Here is a 15,022-nt window from a genome sequence, read left to right as displayed (position 1 = left end):
CTTAATTTAAGCAGTACCAATGTACCAGACAATCCAAAGCAGTAAAACACCACCTAGGCAGTCAGGGCTTGCTGCATGAGAGCAGGAAAGTGAATCACTGCACTATGAGAGAACCTGTGAAACTGGCAGAGTGCCCAGGGAGAGAAGCAGGGTCTCTAAAGCTGGGCATGGCGCCCCACACCTGGAATCTACCACCACTTGGGAGGATGAAACAGGAGGATCAGGGTTGGCTACATGGTGAGTCTGAAGCCAGCCTGGACTACATAAGATCACTGTGTGTGTTGAGGGGGGGGGGGTTTGCGGGTTGGGGGGGGTTGGAAGGGGTTGGGGGAGGGTTGGGAGGGGTGGCATCAAAATGAGGCTCCCATCTGCATTATCAAAGCCTTGAACATGGTCAACAGAATGGTTGACTGTAACAGAGTCAGGAGCTAAAAGTGTATTCTGTATTCACAGTGGGGGAGACTAGGAAGCAATAACAACGGGAAGCCCTTGGGCATCCTATAAATAATCCTCTGCTGTTCATCTGCGGAGGTGAGGGGCAAAATGCATTTTCAGAGGAATAGTGGGGGCAGCCAGGCAGCTGCTCAGGCACAAAATTTAAGGCACCTCCCTCCAAACCGTGTGACTAACAAAATATTACCATATCAACAGTGCTGTTTTATATTTGCTGGGTGGGGCCTGGGATGAAGAACCACTAGCTTTTTATTCATTCATTTATTTTTGAGTGTGTGCGTATGTGTGTTTGTGCACACACCGACATAAATGTATAAGTCAAAAGACAACTACTTGTGGACGCTGGTTCTCACCTTATCCTTCGTGGGTACTGGGGGACCACACCCAGATCATCAGTTTTGATGGCAGGGACATTTATCCACTGAGCCACCTTGGCAGCCCTCCACTCTGCCTTTGTTTTGAGATGGGGTCTTACAGGCTGGTACTGAACTCTTGAGTTCAGGCAACCCTCCTGTCCTAGCCTCCCAATGCTGGGGTTGCAAGATGCTGAACTGTTTCTTCCTGGTCAGATTTTTCTTTTCTTTTTTTTAAAAAATTTCACTATTTTATGTGTATGAATGTTTTGCCTGAATGTATGTATGTGTAACATATGTGTATCTGGTGTATACAGAGGTCAAAAGAGGGCATTAGACCCTTTGGAACAGACTGTTGTGAACCACCATGTGGGTGCTGGGAACTGAACCCAGGTCCTCTAGAAGAGCCGCAGTACTTTTAAGCACTGACACAATGCTCCAGCCCCTGGCTAGCTGTAAAAGTGAGACATGAACCCTGTCAACACAAGTAGTCCTGTCTGTGGCTACACAGGACAGAGCCCAGCAATACACTGTGACAAGGAAGCCCACAGTGGGCTTAAAGCAGGAGGGCCCTTCTCAGGGTAGCTGGCTGGGACATGGCTTGTGGCTTCCCAGCCACCCTCAATACAAAGCCCTGTGCACTGGGCTGAATTCAAGTGTTCCTTCCATCCTATAGGGATGCACATACTTGGCCACTGTCAGCCAGCAGAGAGCTCAAAAATTTCTGTACACTTAAAACTGCTCACCAAAAGAATAAGTAAAAATTAAGTAAAAAAAGCGCATAGCTCAAACCTGTAATCCTAGCACTTGAAGGGTAGAGGCAGGAAGAACAAGGAATACAAGGCCAGTCTCAGCTACACTGGGAATTCAAGGCCAACCTGGGTTATATGAGACTCTATTTCAAAACCCACAATCTGGGCGAGATGGCTTAGTGGGTCAGGGTGCTCTCCTCCAAGTTTGATGACCTGTTTGACCCCTAGGACCCACATGGTGGAAGGAGAAGATGAACCCTGCAGCTGTCCTCTGACCTCCACGTGGGTACCACGAGGGCATGCACACTCACACACAAATAGATACACAGAATTAAAAAATAAAAACGACAAACACTAGGCGCACACCCTACAGCCCACCTTTAATGGACTTGTCGTTGAAGTAGTCTTCAAGCCCTGGGCTCCCCTGAGTGTCAAACAGACTCTGGTTCACCACAGACACTGTCAGAATCTCCTCTGTAGACATTTCCATCAACTCATCCTCACCGTCCAGACTCGACAAGCCAATCAAATCATTATTGTTAAATAAACTTGCTCGGATTTTCTCAATTTTGGCTCGGGACCTTATCTGTATGAACAAAGAAAAAGGTTGGGCTCTGGATGGCTCTGCCCTGGAGGAACATGGGCACTGCTGGCCTGCCTTCTTGAGAAGCTCCCTCCCAATGCCAACGTGGCCATTACAGAACAGCTCACTTGGGAAGCTCTAGAGCCTAAAGACTGGCCAGTCCCCAGGAAGACAGCCTAGCAGGAGAGCAACTGATGGAAGCTCTTGTCCCTGGGCTTTCTGTAGCCAAAGGAGAGGGCACTTCCTCTTACAGTGGTGCCGGGTCACGTGCCCAGGGCTTCATCCACACTAAGTAAGTGCTGTATCCCAGTGCTGGATTTTACCTTGGAGTCTAACGCTTGCAAAAGTGCAGGAAGTCATTAGATGCCTCATTTCTAAACAAGGTGGCCAAGAAACACGTGGCATCTGCAGTGGCTCTCACCTGGTCATACACAGCACCTGCACTCAGCGTGCCTGGAGCTCAGTGCAGGTGATTCTCACATTGCCAAAACAGTGCCTCTCAAAACACTGCCAGGGTCCTCCAGTGTACCTGCCGGAGACCCTCATCCCACTCACATCAATGAACTGCCTATGCTTGATAACACCAGACTGGAAGTCCTGCTGAGAGTTGCCCAGGAGCTCCCCAGAACCCCATGTTGCCTATTAGTTAACTCCTTGGAAGCAGCTTGGAGAAGCCATGTTGGCCAGATCAAGGCTGAGTGGCTTTCAAGGCTAAGAGCTATTACCTCCACCACTGCAAAGCCTTTGATAGGGCGTGCTGTGAGGGGCTGGGTATCCAGGGAAGTGACCGTGTACATGGAGCCCACGTCTGAAACAGATGCTGTCTCTGCATTGTCCAGAGGTTCCCCTAGGCTGCCCAGGCTACCCAGGCTGCCAGTGCTGCACAAGGAAATGTCCAGGCTCTCCTGGCTGGACACCACATGGGGTTCCAACAGGACAGGAGGAACAGGCAGCTCCAGGCCCGAGGGCAGCGGGTCTACTGAGAGGTCACTAGCAGTCTGCGAGACACCCTGGGAGCTACAGACTGAGGCCTGGCTGGTAGAAGCTGAGGCGCTGATGCTCATGGCGGGGGCCAGGCTGCTGGACGTGCTCCCCTCCAAGCTGTCCACACTGGGGAACCCCAGCAACCTCTCAGATTCAACTTTGCTGTCGCCACCCTCAGCCTTGTCTTTTGGCTTCTTGGGGTCTTCCTCCTGCAGTGGGATGTAGATCTCATCTTTGAAGACACCGCCATGGGCATTGCAGGCCTTGCGGATAGCACCTCTGACGACAGCTTCATCCAGGTGTGTAGGGATGCCCGAGATCACTAGCAGGCGACTGTGGGCAGTGGGGCCCACCAGGGCCTGGCAGGCATCGGCGATTGCATCACTTGTTACACCCAGGCCCTGTGGATCCTTTCTGGTAAGGTGCCGGAGGATGATGAGCAAGGTGAGGGCACGGTGGAACCACAGCATGTCCTCGGGCTTGCTCCCCCCGATGCTGAGCACGGTGGAGTCCGCATCTGTGGCGCGGGAGGACTGGCGCTTGCTGGAGGAGGAGGCCTTCTCCCGCTTCATCTTGACTTTCTTCCTCTTGGACAAGAGGCTAGGGCTCTGTGGTGTCTGTCCCGGGGAGGAAGAGGAGGAGGAGGAGGAGTCGCTGAGGTTTGGGGTGGTTGTTGAGGTCACCCCACTAGCTGTGACACTGATATTGGTAGGCAGGGTTACTTCAGCAACTGCCAGGCAGCCTTCCATGAGAGCATGGAAGTAGGTTGAAAACCTGCCCTGGTCACCCACGGCTACTGCTCCAGAGCCGCCACAGGCGCTGCCCGAGACCCAGCTCTGGGTCTCTTCGTCGTACAGCTTGTGCAGCTCTGACTGCAAGGCCATCAGCATGGCCAGGCAGGGGTTGAGCTGGAGGGCGATAGAGGAGGACAGGCCAGCTGGGTGTTTCCGTTGCTCCAGGCTGTGTACTGTACGCAAGAGCTCAGCCAAGAGGTGGAAGACCAGCTCCTTCACACAGGCTGCCATGTCTGTGGTCCACAGGAAGTTTCCTGGGGCAGAGAGAAAACAGAGTAACCATGTCACCGCCCATTACTTCCCAGGAACAGCTCTGAGCACTGTGATGGAGCTCAGAGATGGAGAGGCCAGTGCATACTGGCGGGCTGGCCAAGGCCTTTAGCCCATGCCTTCGACAGCATGCTGCCTGCTCCTGGATCTCAGGCCAGACTTCTCTGCAGAGGACTAGTCAGAAGCCATTAGGATGCTTCCCAAGGTCCAGGATGTCTGCCGCTGGGGACGAATAGCTCAGTTCTACCCCAAACACACACTGAACAATGATTTAAATTGTCCTGACTTAGTCAACAGGAAAGCCTTACTCTGGTCCAGAGCTGCAAGGGAGCAGGCTGAGCCCAGAGCTGCAAGGGAGCAGGCTGCAGTCACTTCCATCCAGATGGGGTTTGCACTGGGCAGAGTGCTTCCTGGGGTTCCCAAGGCTTCTGCTTAGGTACAGCACCTTCCAGGGAAGGTAGCGAGCTTCCTGCTCTCTCGGGAAGCTGTTTGGAAGTTCTTACTGAAAATAAGTTCATGGGTTCCCATGGAGCTTCCAAAGGCCAAGGTTAAAGCTCCCTTGTCCCCAGGCTCAAGGCTTATGTCACCCCACCAAGTCTTTCCTTTACCACACTTACGTAAGAGGACAGATATCCTCAAAGGGAATTCTTCACCAAACCTGAACACGATGGCATAGACATCTGTTCCTGCAATAAGTACTGCCCAGAGTGTCTTAAACATCCTACAAGATTGACCTAGTTGCCAATGTCTAAAAATTGGGAGGATCACACACACACACACACACACACACACAAAAAAAAAAAATTCACTTTTCTAGCTTTTGTTGAAATAAAAATAAAAATTCTGGCCAGGCATGGTGTCATATCCCAGTAGAAGGTCATCTGGTTTTAATAGGGAGTTCTAGGCCAGCCAGGGCTACAAAGTGAACCACTGTCTACATAAAGAGAGAGAGAGAGAGAGAGAGAGAGAGAGAAAGAGAGAAAGAGAGAGAGAGAGAGAGAGAGAGAGAGAGAGAGAGAGAGAGAGTGTAAAATGACGACAAAGCACACAACTCTGGCCAGACCTCATCTGACAGTGAACAGTCTCAGTCACTGCCTGGTGGGTCTATGTCAACACCCCCTTTCCTCTGGTTATTTGTTTGTTTCAGTGACATATGTGGCCCTGAGGCATCTGGGATTGCTAGCTGGTTTGTTTTAGTCTTCACCAGGGTCTGTCCCTCTATGCCCAGCATCCAGACTCCATGAACAAGTCATTGGAGCTGCTTCAGCACACACTCATCTGGACCTCTAGCCATCCAGCCCCTCCCTTATATCCTGATTAATTTGAAGCACACCTCTAGACCAGGAGCAGGAACACTGCGGACTAAAGTTCAATGTTTACTTTAAATATTTGGGAGGTAAGTTTGCTTGTAGTTGAGAATCTGACCCCTGAGTTGACCATTTTGTGAGTGTTGTGTGCTTTAAGTCTGTCAGCAGCTCTGCGGTTGTAACGTTCCATTTGGGGCACTGCTCATGTCCATGCCACCCTTCACCATCAGTTATAAAAAACAGCCTACGAGGCAAACATTTACATTTTGTTGTTGTTTTGAGATCAGCTTACCTCTGCCTCCATACCTGGCAAACATTTACCACTTTGAAGCATGGCAGTGTTGCTCTTCGCTTCATGGGCAGCTGCCATCAGGCGGTACAGTGGCAACGCCCTGCAGACAGCTGACTCGGAGTCAGGACTCCCAAGCCTGCTTTCAGCACAAGTGCTCTGACAGGTTGCAGCTGCCTGGACTACCTGTAGGCCAGCCTCCACCCACCCCTGACCCCTGCTCACCCAGCAGCTCCACCACGTGCAGGAGGACCGCGGTAGGAATGGCGTCAGGCTCGTCCTCTGACTTCCCTTCACTGTCCTCGGATTTCCACGACAGCAGCTGCTCTGCAAAGGCCATCGCCAGGGGGAACTCCAGGGGCAGAGAGTGCAAGACCAGCACAGCTCCAGGAGGTGGGGATACTCCTAAGAAGGCCCAGAAAGAGCATGTGTGATTGGCAGCATCTGACCCAGGTCCATCTGAGAAAGCACCTGCTGCCCAGGGCCTCCAGACCTGCTGCTGTGGCAGCGGGATAAAGAGCAGCAGTAGGAGCATCTAGTGAGGTGTCAATGGGCAGGCCAGGCATAGTGGCTCCCATCTGTCATCCCACCAATGGAAGGCTGAGGCAGTAAGACTGTGAGTTTGAAGCAGGTCTGGACTACATAGCAAAATAACTAAAGAAGAACTAAGTAAAGACAGGAGAAGACACCAAGGGCCTCAAGCCCAGAACTAGAGATGGGTGTAAGGTCTGCTCTGAAAGAGGCTTTCCTGAAGCCTGCCCAGCCTGAAGACATGCCCTTTTGAGTGACCGCAACTCACTAAGAGCTGAAACCTACATTTAGGACCCTGGCAGGGGAGCTGGGAAGGTTCCCCTGCTCTTTGTAGTGATGGAAACTGTGCTCAGTGTTCTGCATGGACCTCCACCTCCGACCACGGGTTTGAATTTTCTTATTACCTCCTTTCACAGCCAGAGCCCAAGTCTGACTGAAGTGACCTCCCACCCTGTACTGCAACCCATGCCCACTGTGAGCACCAGGGATGGAAAGTGAGTCTCAGGGACCTTTGGTGAGGTGAGAGAAAGCGCACCTTGAGGTGGACGTCTGTATGCCAAAGATGTAGATGACAGAAAAACGTTTGTTTTGGTTCATTATGCTGGAGGTGGAACCCAGGGCCTGGCACATGCTAAGCACTTGCTGTATCACTGAACTATTCCCCAGCAAGATCCTATTTTAATGTAAAGCTTGAATAGCACGAGGTGAAGGCAAAAGACTATGGGGGGAAAAGGTTAAGAAAATAGTGTAGGGCTGGAGAGATGGCTCAGTGGTTGGGAGCAGTGGCTGCTCTTCTGGTAGACCTGGGTTCAATTCCCAGCACCCACATGGCAACTCACAACTGTCCCATTTCTAAGAGAAAAAAGACTGCTGAGCTGTCTCTTTAGTTCAAGAGAGAGAGAGAGAGAGAGAGAGAGAGAGAGAGAGGAATGTAGGTTGCTGGGCAGTGGTAGGGAACACCTTTAATCCCAGCACTGGAGAGGCAGAGGCAGGTAGATCTCTATGAGTTCAAGGCCAGCCTAGTCTATAAATCAAGGTTTTTGTTTGTTTGTTTGTTTTTAAAAATATTTATTTATTATGCATACAGTGTTCTGCCTGCATATATCCCTGCAGGCCAGAAGAGAGCACCAGATTTCATTATAGATGGTTAAAAACCATCATGTGGGTGCTGGGAATTGAATTCAGCAACCTCTGGAAGTAGAGCCAGTGCTCTTGACCTCTGAGCAGCCATCTCTCTAGCCCCTACAAATCGAGTTTCAGGACAGAACTGTTACACTGAGAAACCCTGTTTTTATAAAAACCAAAAAGGAAAAAAAGAAAAAAAAAAGAGAAAGACAGAAAAAGAAGAAGACAAGACTGTAGGAGCTGGAGCGTGGCTCAGTGATTAAAAACCCTGGCTGCTCTTCTAGAGGACCAGGTGTAGCTGACAGAACCCACATGGAAGCTCAGGACTGTCTACAACTCCAGTTCCGGGACCTTAAGTCTGCTCTCTGCGGGCACCAGGCACACAAGTGCTGCACAGACACACATGCAGGTGAGACACCCATATACATTAAATTAACTCAAATTTAAAAAAAGAAAAAAGGGCCAGGGATAGTGGTGCATGTCTTTAATTCTAACACTTGGAAGTAAAGACAGGCAGATCTCTGTGAGTTCTAGGCCAGCTGGTCTATATAGAGAGTTCTGGGACAGCCGGGGCTACACTTAAAGATCTTAAACAAACAAAGAACCAAAAAAATCCATCAAGACCCCCAATCCCTGAGGATTTCCGGGGATGCTAGAGAGAAAGGCAGCAGGCGCTCACAGGACACATCAGACACCAGAGAGCTGTCACAACACAAACTCGAGGAGCATTTGGCAAATGGGACTGCTCCAGACGGTGACGGCTCCAAGAGTGAGACTGCTGCTCTCTGCAGAGCTTGAGGAGGAAGGCAAGCCCTCTGGGCCTGGTGGCCTCTGCCAGGCCTTAACTCCCCGGTCTCTCAAGCCCCCTGCTCTGAGCAGTCTTGGTCCTCACTCATAGCAATGGGACTGGGAGCTCCCAACGCCGCCATCTGCAACACCGTGAGCTGAGAAAGACTCACCTAGTTTGATGTGGACCTTGTCTGTGGAGAGAACCACAGAAGGATACTGGTCAGCTGTGGGTGGAGGGGCGAGCCCAGTGTTGGCTGGGGAGGCATCTCGGGGGTAGCAGGCAGCTTCGATGAGGTTCAGCTGGCCGGTGCGCTTCACTTTGTGGCCAAGCCCATAGACGAGCACACGCGCCCACGGGGCCTTGTACAGAGAGGAGCTGAGAGGAAGTGGGGGTTAAGACAGACTTGGCCAGGCCAGGTACTGGGCATAAGTCATCTCCACCACCTTTAGAAGTCGTTCTCTATAAAGCCTATTCCCCACAGACACAGGAGACACAGGAAGAGCTGTAAGTGCTTTAAAGATAGTGTGCACTTGAGGGCAAGGACAGCTGGAGACAGGTTCCTGGGGCAGTGCTGCTGGAATGATCCACTTAGCTTTCTCTCCCCAGCACCGTCTTCTGGAGAAAGGACAACTTACTCTTTGCGGAATCCAGACTGACTTTCTTTGCAAGACACAACAACAAAGGCCGCTCCAGGAAAATTCACATCCATATTGACTTTGGACTCAGAAATTGGGAATTCTTCCGAGGGGAACTGCTCCGGTGCTGTCTGAAAGGAGACATGTAAGAAGCAAGTGTGGGCTAGACACAGGGAACGCACTCCATCTCATCCCGTGAGGAAGGACACACGCTGCAATAGGTGCAAGAGGCGGGCAGCCTCTGGAGGAGAAGGCCACCAGAGGCCCAAGAGTTCCTCAAGAGTGGCCGCCCCGTGGCCCACGGGAGAGCACTACTCAGCAGGGCAGGGACCCGCCTGTTTCAGTGGTGGCCCCAGCAGGGTCCTAGGAGCCCAAGCCCCCCTCTACCTGCAGGAAGGCGCAGATCTGCTTCGTCAGCTCCAGGAGGCTGTCCTCGCCCTGGTGCAGGGTGCGGGTGATGGCCACGCTGAGCCACTCCCTCAGCGTCTGGGAGCTGCCCTGGTAGAAGAGGTCGGTGGCCGAGCAGCTCTGTGAGTGGATGCAGTGCCGTAGGGACTGTGCCAGGAGGATGGAGCTGGAGCTGATGGTGCCGTCTGTGGGCAGGACAAGGAAGGGACATGACAGAACTGCAGCAGCCAGCCTGCGGGAGCCTGGGAGGCAGACACCCAAGGAAGGATGGCGCTGACGGGAAATCATCCGGGCAGTGGGAGGAAGACAAGAGCTTGTGGCCTTTAAACTTGTGCTTTCTTTTTAGGATAACATAGTGCTACAAATAACACCCTCAGTGGAAGCCCAGGCCTCTGGTTTTGTGTACGGGCATGTGTGTGTACGTGCATGCCTGGAGGCCCGAGGTTGATGTTAGGTGTCTTCCTCAGCAGCTCTTCACCTTAGTTTTTGAGACAGGGTCTTTCACTGATTCACGTAACCTGGCTGGCTGGTGAGCTCCAGGGAGCCTCTTGTCTCCATCTCCCTAACACCGAGGTTCCAGATGCACACCACTGTACCCAGGCAGGTCTCTCTGTGCAGGCCTGGCTGTCCTGGATCTCGCTCTGTAGCCCAGGCTGGCCTCAGACTCACAGAGATTCTCCTGCCTCTGCCTCCCGAGTGCTGGGATTAAAGGCGTGCGCCACCAACACCCAGCTTGTGCACAACTTTCCACGTGGGTGCTGGTGCCCAGATTTGGGCCCTCATGCTGGTACAGTAAGTCCTACTGACAGTCATCCCCGCAGCCAAGCTTCTTACAGACCCATATGGGACGGCCCATGCAGCCGCGCTGGGCCAGCCTAGGCTCCACTAAGGTATGCTGAGGTGGCCAGTGTGACTACTCAGTCTTCACGGCCAAGCTCCACTTACGGTGTATTCCTCTAAGTGGGCTGATGGACCCTGGTGCTCTGTCAGGCTAGTGGAGAGGGGTTGTGTACATGCTGGCTGGGCCCCTGTGGCTGCCTGTGCCTCCCTTACCACTCACTATCTTAGGTGACGAGAAGAAACACGGAGGTTGCGGCAGACAGGAGCGTCTCCGTCATGGGAGGACCAAGGGATGATTTCCTCACTCAGCACTGCCCAGTTGAGCACAGAGGGCCCGGGCTTAGCTGGCTCACACGAGCAGCTCCAGAACAAGCCCTGCATGGGAACCTATGGCTGTCTCTGCAGGGTCGGGCAGAGCGTCTGTCACAGCAGTCCCCTGTTCGGTGAGCACTGGCCGACCACTAGCTGACTGAGGTGAGAGTGCACTCAGTTGGCTAAGAGCAGATGGCATGGCTATCTCAGGTTCCTTCCCCACCCTGGAAAATTAGCATGGCAGACAGCCCGTATGACCTGGCTCAACCTCAGGGCTCTTTTTCCCTGGCCAAGTCTTACCTGGGAGGGGAGGAGCGAGGAGCTGATTGGACAGGAGCTGCAGGTGCTCTAAGGTGATGTCTCGGATGGCGGGGATGTGGAAGAGGCGAGTGAATAGGTGAGGCAGCTTGGGGGCGAAGATGTTGAGCAAGGCCATGCGACAGTACAGCCTGGCCAGTGCAGCCTCACACCGCAGCAGCTCTCTGAGGGAAGAGAGAGGGGAGACACACTGAGTCATGCTGACAGCAGAGCTTGTGTGTGTGGGGGGGAGGTGGGACAATGACAGAAGACACTACATCCCAGACTTCTCTCCTGGCCCTGTGTTCTGTGTCTCGAGTGATTCACTTGAGTTTTAAATCAAAGCCACAATAGTTTGCTTTGTGGGTTTTGTTTTGTTTTTTTTTTCAACTCAAAAAACACCCTTGAAAAAGAAATGAAAATATCTACACAAAACTTTGTAAACATAAGTTCATAGCAACAGTGTTTCTAAGGGCCAAAGAGTGGAAATAATCTTCAAGTTCATTAATTTAGTGGTAAGTCTACACAACTGGATGTTACTAAGTAAGATAAAGGATAATACATCAACATTTCCAAGGCAGACCCTTTGAAGAGGTAACAGTTCACGGAAAGTGGCATAATTAGAGTGAGCTGGCCATGTAGATCCCTGAGGCAGAAGTGAAATACAGTGTGCAGAGACAGAAAGCCTAGTGTGGCCAAGGAGGGAAGAAGCCTCCGAGGCTCACAGGTGTCACAAGTGAGCTACAGTTCGGAGCCCTCCACCTGGGAAGGTCTGACACCAACCATCCCTTTAGAGTGAGAGGCTAGAGAGGAGATCCACTGGTCTAGCCCAGCGGTTCTCAACCTTCCGAATGCTGGGACCCTTCAATACAGTTCCTCACATTGTGCTGACCCCAACCATAACATTATTTTGTTGCTACTTCATAACTGTCATTTTGCAACTGTTATGAATCATAATGTGAAGATCTGATTATGTGTCCCCAAAGGGGTCTTGATGTGTCCAGCTCAGGTGATCCTCTGCCTCAGTTTCCCAGGTGTTGGAAGCACAGACATAGACAGTGTGGGTTTGCCTGAGGAGAAACTGAGAGGCTAAAGGACAGATGGAGAGGAACATGGTGTGCAGAGGCTTTGAGAGGAGAACTGCACTTGTTACTCTGCCTTCCTCTCAACTGCAGCTGGATTTCTTCTTCTTGTTCTCCTCCTCCTCCTGATTTATTTATTTGCATTGGTGTTTGCCTACATATGTTTCTGTGTAAGGGGACTGGATCTCCTGGAACTGGAGTTACAGACAGGTGTGAGCTGCCATGTGGGTTCTGGGTATTGAACCCAAGTCCTCTGGAGGAGCAGACAGTGGTCTTAACCACTGAGCCCCAGAGCAGGGATTTCTATGATGGGAAGGAACAAATCATAGGAGAATTTTTACTTATGTATTTTTTAATAAACACAATCCTTGGCTGGCCTGGGATTCATTATGCAGACGAGGCTGGCCTCAAAATCACAGGAAAGTCTTAACCTAGGAGTGCTCTCTCCAGCCCCTTAGGGGCATTGTGATGATCATCATTCGATTTCGCCTGTAGAGGGCAGCCTGTGTCCACTGCAGCTCTGCCCCTTTCAGAGTCCTGCACTGTACTGTGCACACAGCCAGTGTTCAGAGTACACTTGGTTAGCAGGTGGCTAACCAAGGGGGACAGCTGGCTGTTCTCCTCCCATGAATGAGCTGGGTGTCCCTTCTGTTCCCTCCTGACTCTTTTCCTCGGCATGTCTTGACTGTGCCCCTCGAGCTGGCTCCAGTCCCCAAGTCACAGTAGAGTGCCTGTGACACAGGCCATGTGCTCCTAGACCATCTTTTCTTCCTGCCTCTTGCAATTCTGCAACTGCCTTCCTCCTTCTAACTCTCAGCTGTGAAGGAAAAGCCTTCTAGTCAAGCATGAACGGGACACAGGGAAAAACACAGTAGACACATCTCTATGCCCCAAAGAGAGAAGGGCCCAGGTTTACCTGTGAATTTGAAGGTTGGTATTGTCCAGTGTGACCAGCCCATTAGTGGCCGTCCTTCGGTAGCCTGCAGGGGGTCTTTCCAACATATCGATGGGGTACCAGTACCGCACCAGCACCCCTTCACTCCGGAGGTATGTCTCCACCTGCACCAACTCATTCACCTGCAATGGAGAAGTAAACATCCAACCTGCTTTTCTGAGAATTAACTTTATTTTTCAAGTTCATGCAAAGATATGTATATATTAAAGTTAGATTTTATGCTATAATTTGTATCTAGTTGCTATTTTTTTCCCCAGAGCTGAGGACCAAACCCAGGGCCTTGCGCTTGCTAGGCAAGCGCTCTACCACTGAGCTAAATCCCCAACCCTCTAGTTGCTATTTTATGAACTAGATTAATGAACCCAAAGAGAATTTACAATACACATGTTGATTTAATTGTTCTCAAAAAAGTATTTTTTTGAGACAGGGTCTCACTGTGTACTCCTGGCTGGCCTGGAATTCACAGAAATCCACCTGCCTCTGCCTCCAGAGTGTTGGAATTAAGGGCATGCACCACTACACCTCGCTAAAAGATTTATTTTTATTATTTTTAATTACATGTGTGTCTGTGTGTCCTATGTGTATATAATCACATTGAGAGCAGTTGACCTTGGAGGCCAGAACAGAGTGTCTGGAAGTGGACAGATTCCCTGGAAGTGGACAGTTGTGAGTTGCCAAACCCAGATGTTCTGTAGGAGCAGCAAATACTCTTAACTGTTGAGCCATTTCTCCAGTATTTCCCACAAAATCAATTCTTAATTATAAATTAACACATAATAGAAAACAGAAAAAAAAAACAGTTATTTTAAAAAAGCCTTGGGCGGTGGGGGGGGACGACGACACACAGTACGGGGACAGGGACAGAGACGGGACGGGACAGGACTGAAAAGATGGCTCAGTGGTGGAGAGCACTGGCTGTTCTTCCAAAGGAACCTGGTTCAATTCCCAGCACCCACAGGGCAACTCAAGACTGTCTGTAACTCCAGTTCCAGGGGATCCAACACCCTCACACAGACCTACATGCTGTCAAAACACCAATGCACATAAAATAGAAATAAATAGGGCTGGATAAATGGCTCAGAGGTTAAGAGCACTGGCTGCTCTTCCAGAGGTTCTGAGTTCAATTCCCAGTAACCACATGGTGGCTCACAACCATCTGTAATGTGATCTGGTGCCCTCTTCTGGCATGCAGGCAGAACACTGTGTACATAATAAAGAAATAAATCTTAAAAAAAAAAAGAAAAATCATTTTAAAAAAAGTCTTCAGGAAAACAGGAAAAAATTTCAAATCAAATAAAGATTAGAAAAACCAAATTTTGTTAAAATAGCCCTTGTATAATTTGTGAGTATATTTTAATTGCTTTTTAAAGTAAATCTTTAATAATGCCTAGGTAAAAATTATATTGGTATTTGAATGCAGAGTGCATATGTAGCAGCTTACTTTTAGTTTCTACCAATAGAATAGAGCTATCAGATAGATTCCTTGCCTTTAACAATCCTGATGCTGTCTTCAAGGACAGCGGCTCACTTTGCTCCTCAATGAGCTGATGCGAGGCAGTGACAGTTGGGACGTGACTGGCGGTGTAGAATGTCAGGGAGTGCTGGTGTAGCTTCACTCCCCTAAGTGTGAGATGTTCTCACTGAGTCCTTCCACACAGCTGCACTTCTATTTACTCTCCTCCTTTCTTTGTAGGATTTATTTTATGTTTATCTATGTATGTTTGTCATGTGACTGTATGCACATGTGTGTTTGGGTGCCCACAGAGGCCAGAAGGCACTTGGATCCCTTGGAGTTAAAGTGCCTGTGAGCTGCCTGCCATAGGTGCTGGGATCTGAACTTTGTTCCTAATGATAGAGTGAGGGCTTTTTTTTTTTTTTTTAACTTTTTTTTTTTCCTTTTATTTTATTTTACAATACCATTCAGTTCTACATATCAGCCACGGGTTCCCCTGTTCTCCCCTCTCCCACCCCCTCCCCTTACCCCCAGCCCACCCCCCATTCCCACCTCCTCCAGGGCAAAGCCTCTCCCCGAGGACTGCGATCAACCTGGTAGACTCAGTCCAGGCAGGTCCAGTCCCCAGAGTGAGGGCTTTTAACCACTGAGTCACCTCTCTAGCCCAGTTTCCTTGTTTCTAACTTGAAGAGAAATCTCAGAGCACAATCCCTGTTTCATGTGTCTGTGTGGAGTTGAGAACAGACCCTGTAGTCCCTTTGTCTGGTACCTGGGCATAGCAGCCTCTCTACACATACAGGACTGGAGGA

The 15,022-nt window shown here is 50.5% G+C and overlaps 1 protein-coding gene across 8 annotated transcripts in view; it reads right to left on the bottom strand.

The window, feature by feature from the left end:
- The window catches only part of Hectd4 (HECT domain E3 ubiquitin protein ligase 4), a 173,616-nt gene that overhangs the window by 20,461 nt on the left and 138,133 nt on the right, over positions 1-15,022 (bottom strand). For all 8 annotated transcript variants that reach the window (XM_076560985.1, XM_076560978.1, XM_076560980.1 and 5 more), the window contains exons 55-62: positions 12,722-12,882; positions 10,727-10,908; positions 9,254-9,459; positions 8,867-8,997; positions 8,401-8,606; positions 6,011-6,190; positions 2,867-4,173; positions 1,937-2,144 (exon numbers count right to left, since the gene is read on the bottom strand). In XM_076560985.1, coding sequence (XP_076417100.1) covers positions 1,937-2,144; positions 2,867-4,173; positions 6,011-6,190; positions 8,401-8,606; positions 8,867-8,997; positions 9,254-9,459; positions 10,727-10,908; positions 12,722-12,882 — 2,581 coding nt within the window. The remainder of the gene's footprint in view (positions 1-1,936; positions 2,145-2,866; positions 4,174-6,010; positions 6,191-8,400; positions 8,607-8,866; positions 8,998-9,253; positions 9,460-10,726; positions 10,909-12,721; positions 12,883-15,022) is intronic.

The sequence above is a fragment of the Peromyscus maniculatus genome, chromosome 23 (genome assembly GCF_049852395.1).
Source record: "Peromyscus maniculatus bairdii isolate BWxNUB_F1_BW_parent chromosome 23, HU_Pman_BW_mat_3.1, whole genome shotgun sequence".
Taxonomy (NCBI): domain Eukaryota; kingdom Metazoa; phylum Chordata; class Mammalia; order Rodentia; family Cricetidae; genus Peromyscus; species Peromyscus maniculatus.
Note: the sequence above shows the minus strand (reverse complement) of the source record. Positions and strands in the feature narration are given on the sequence as shown.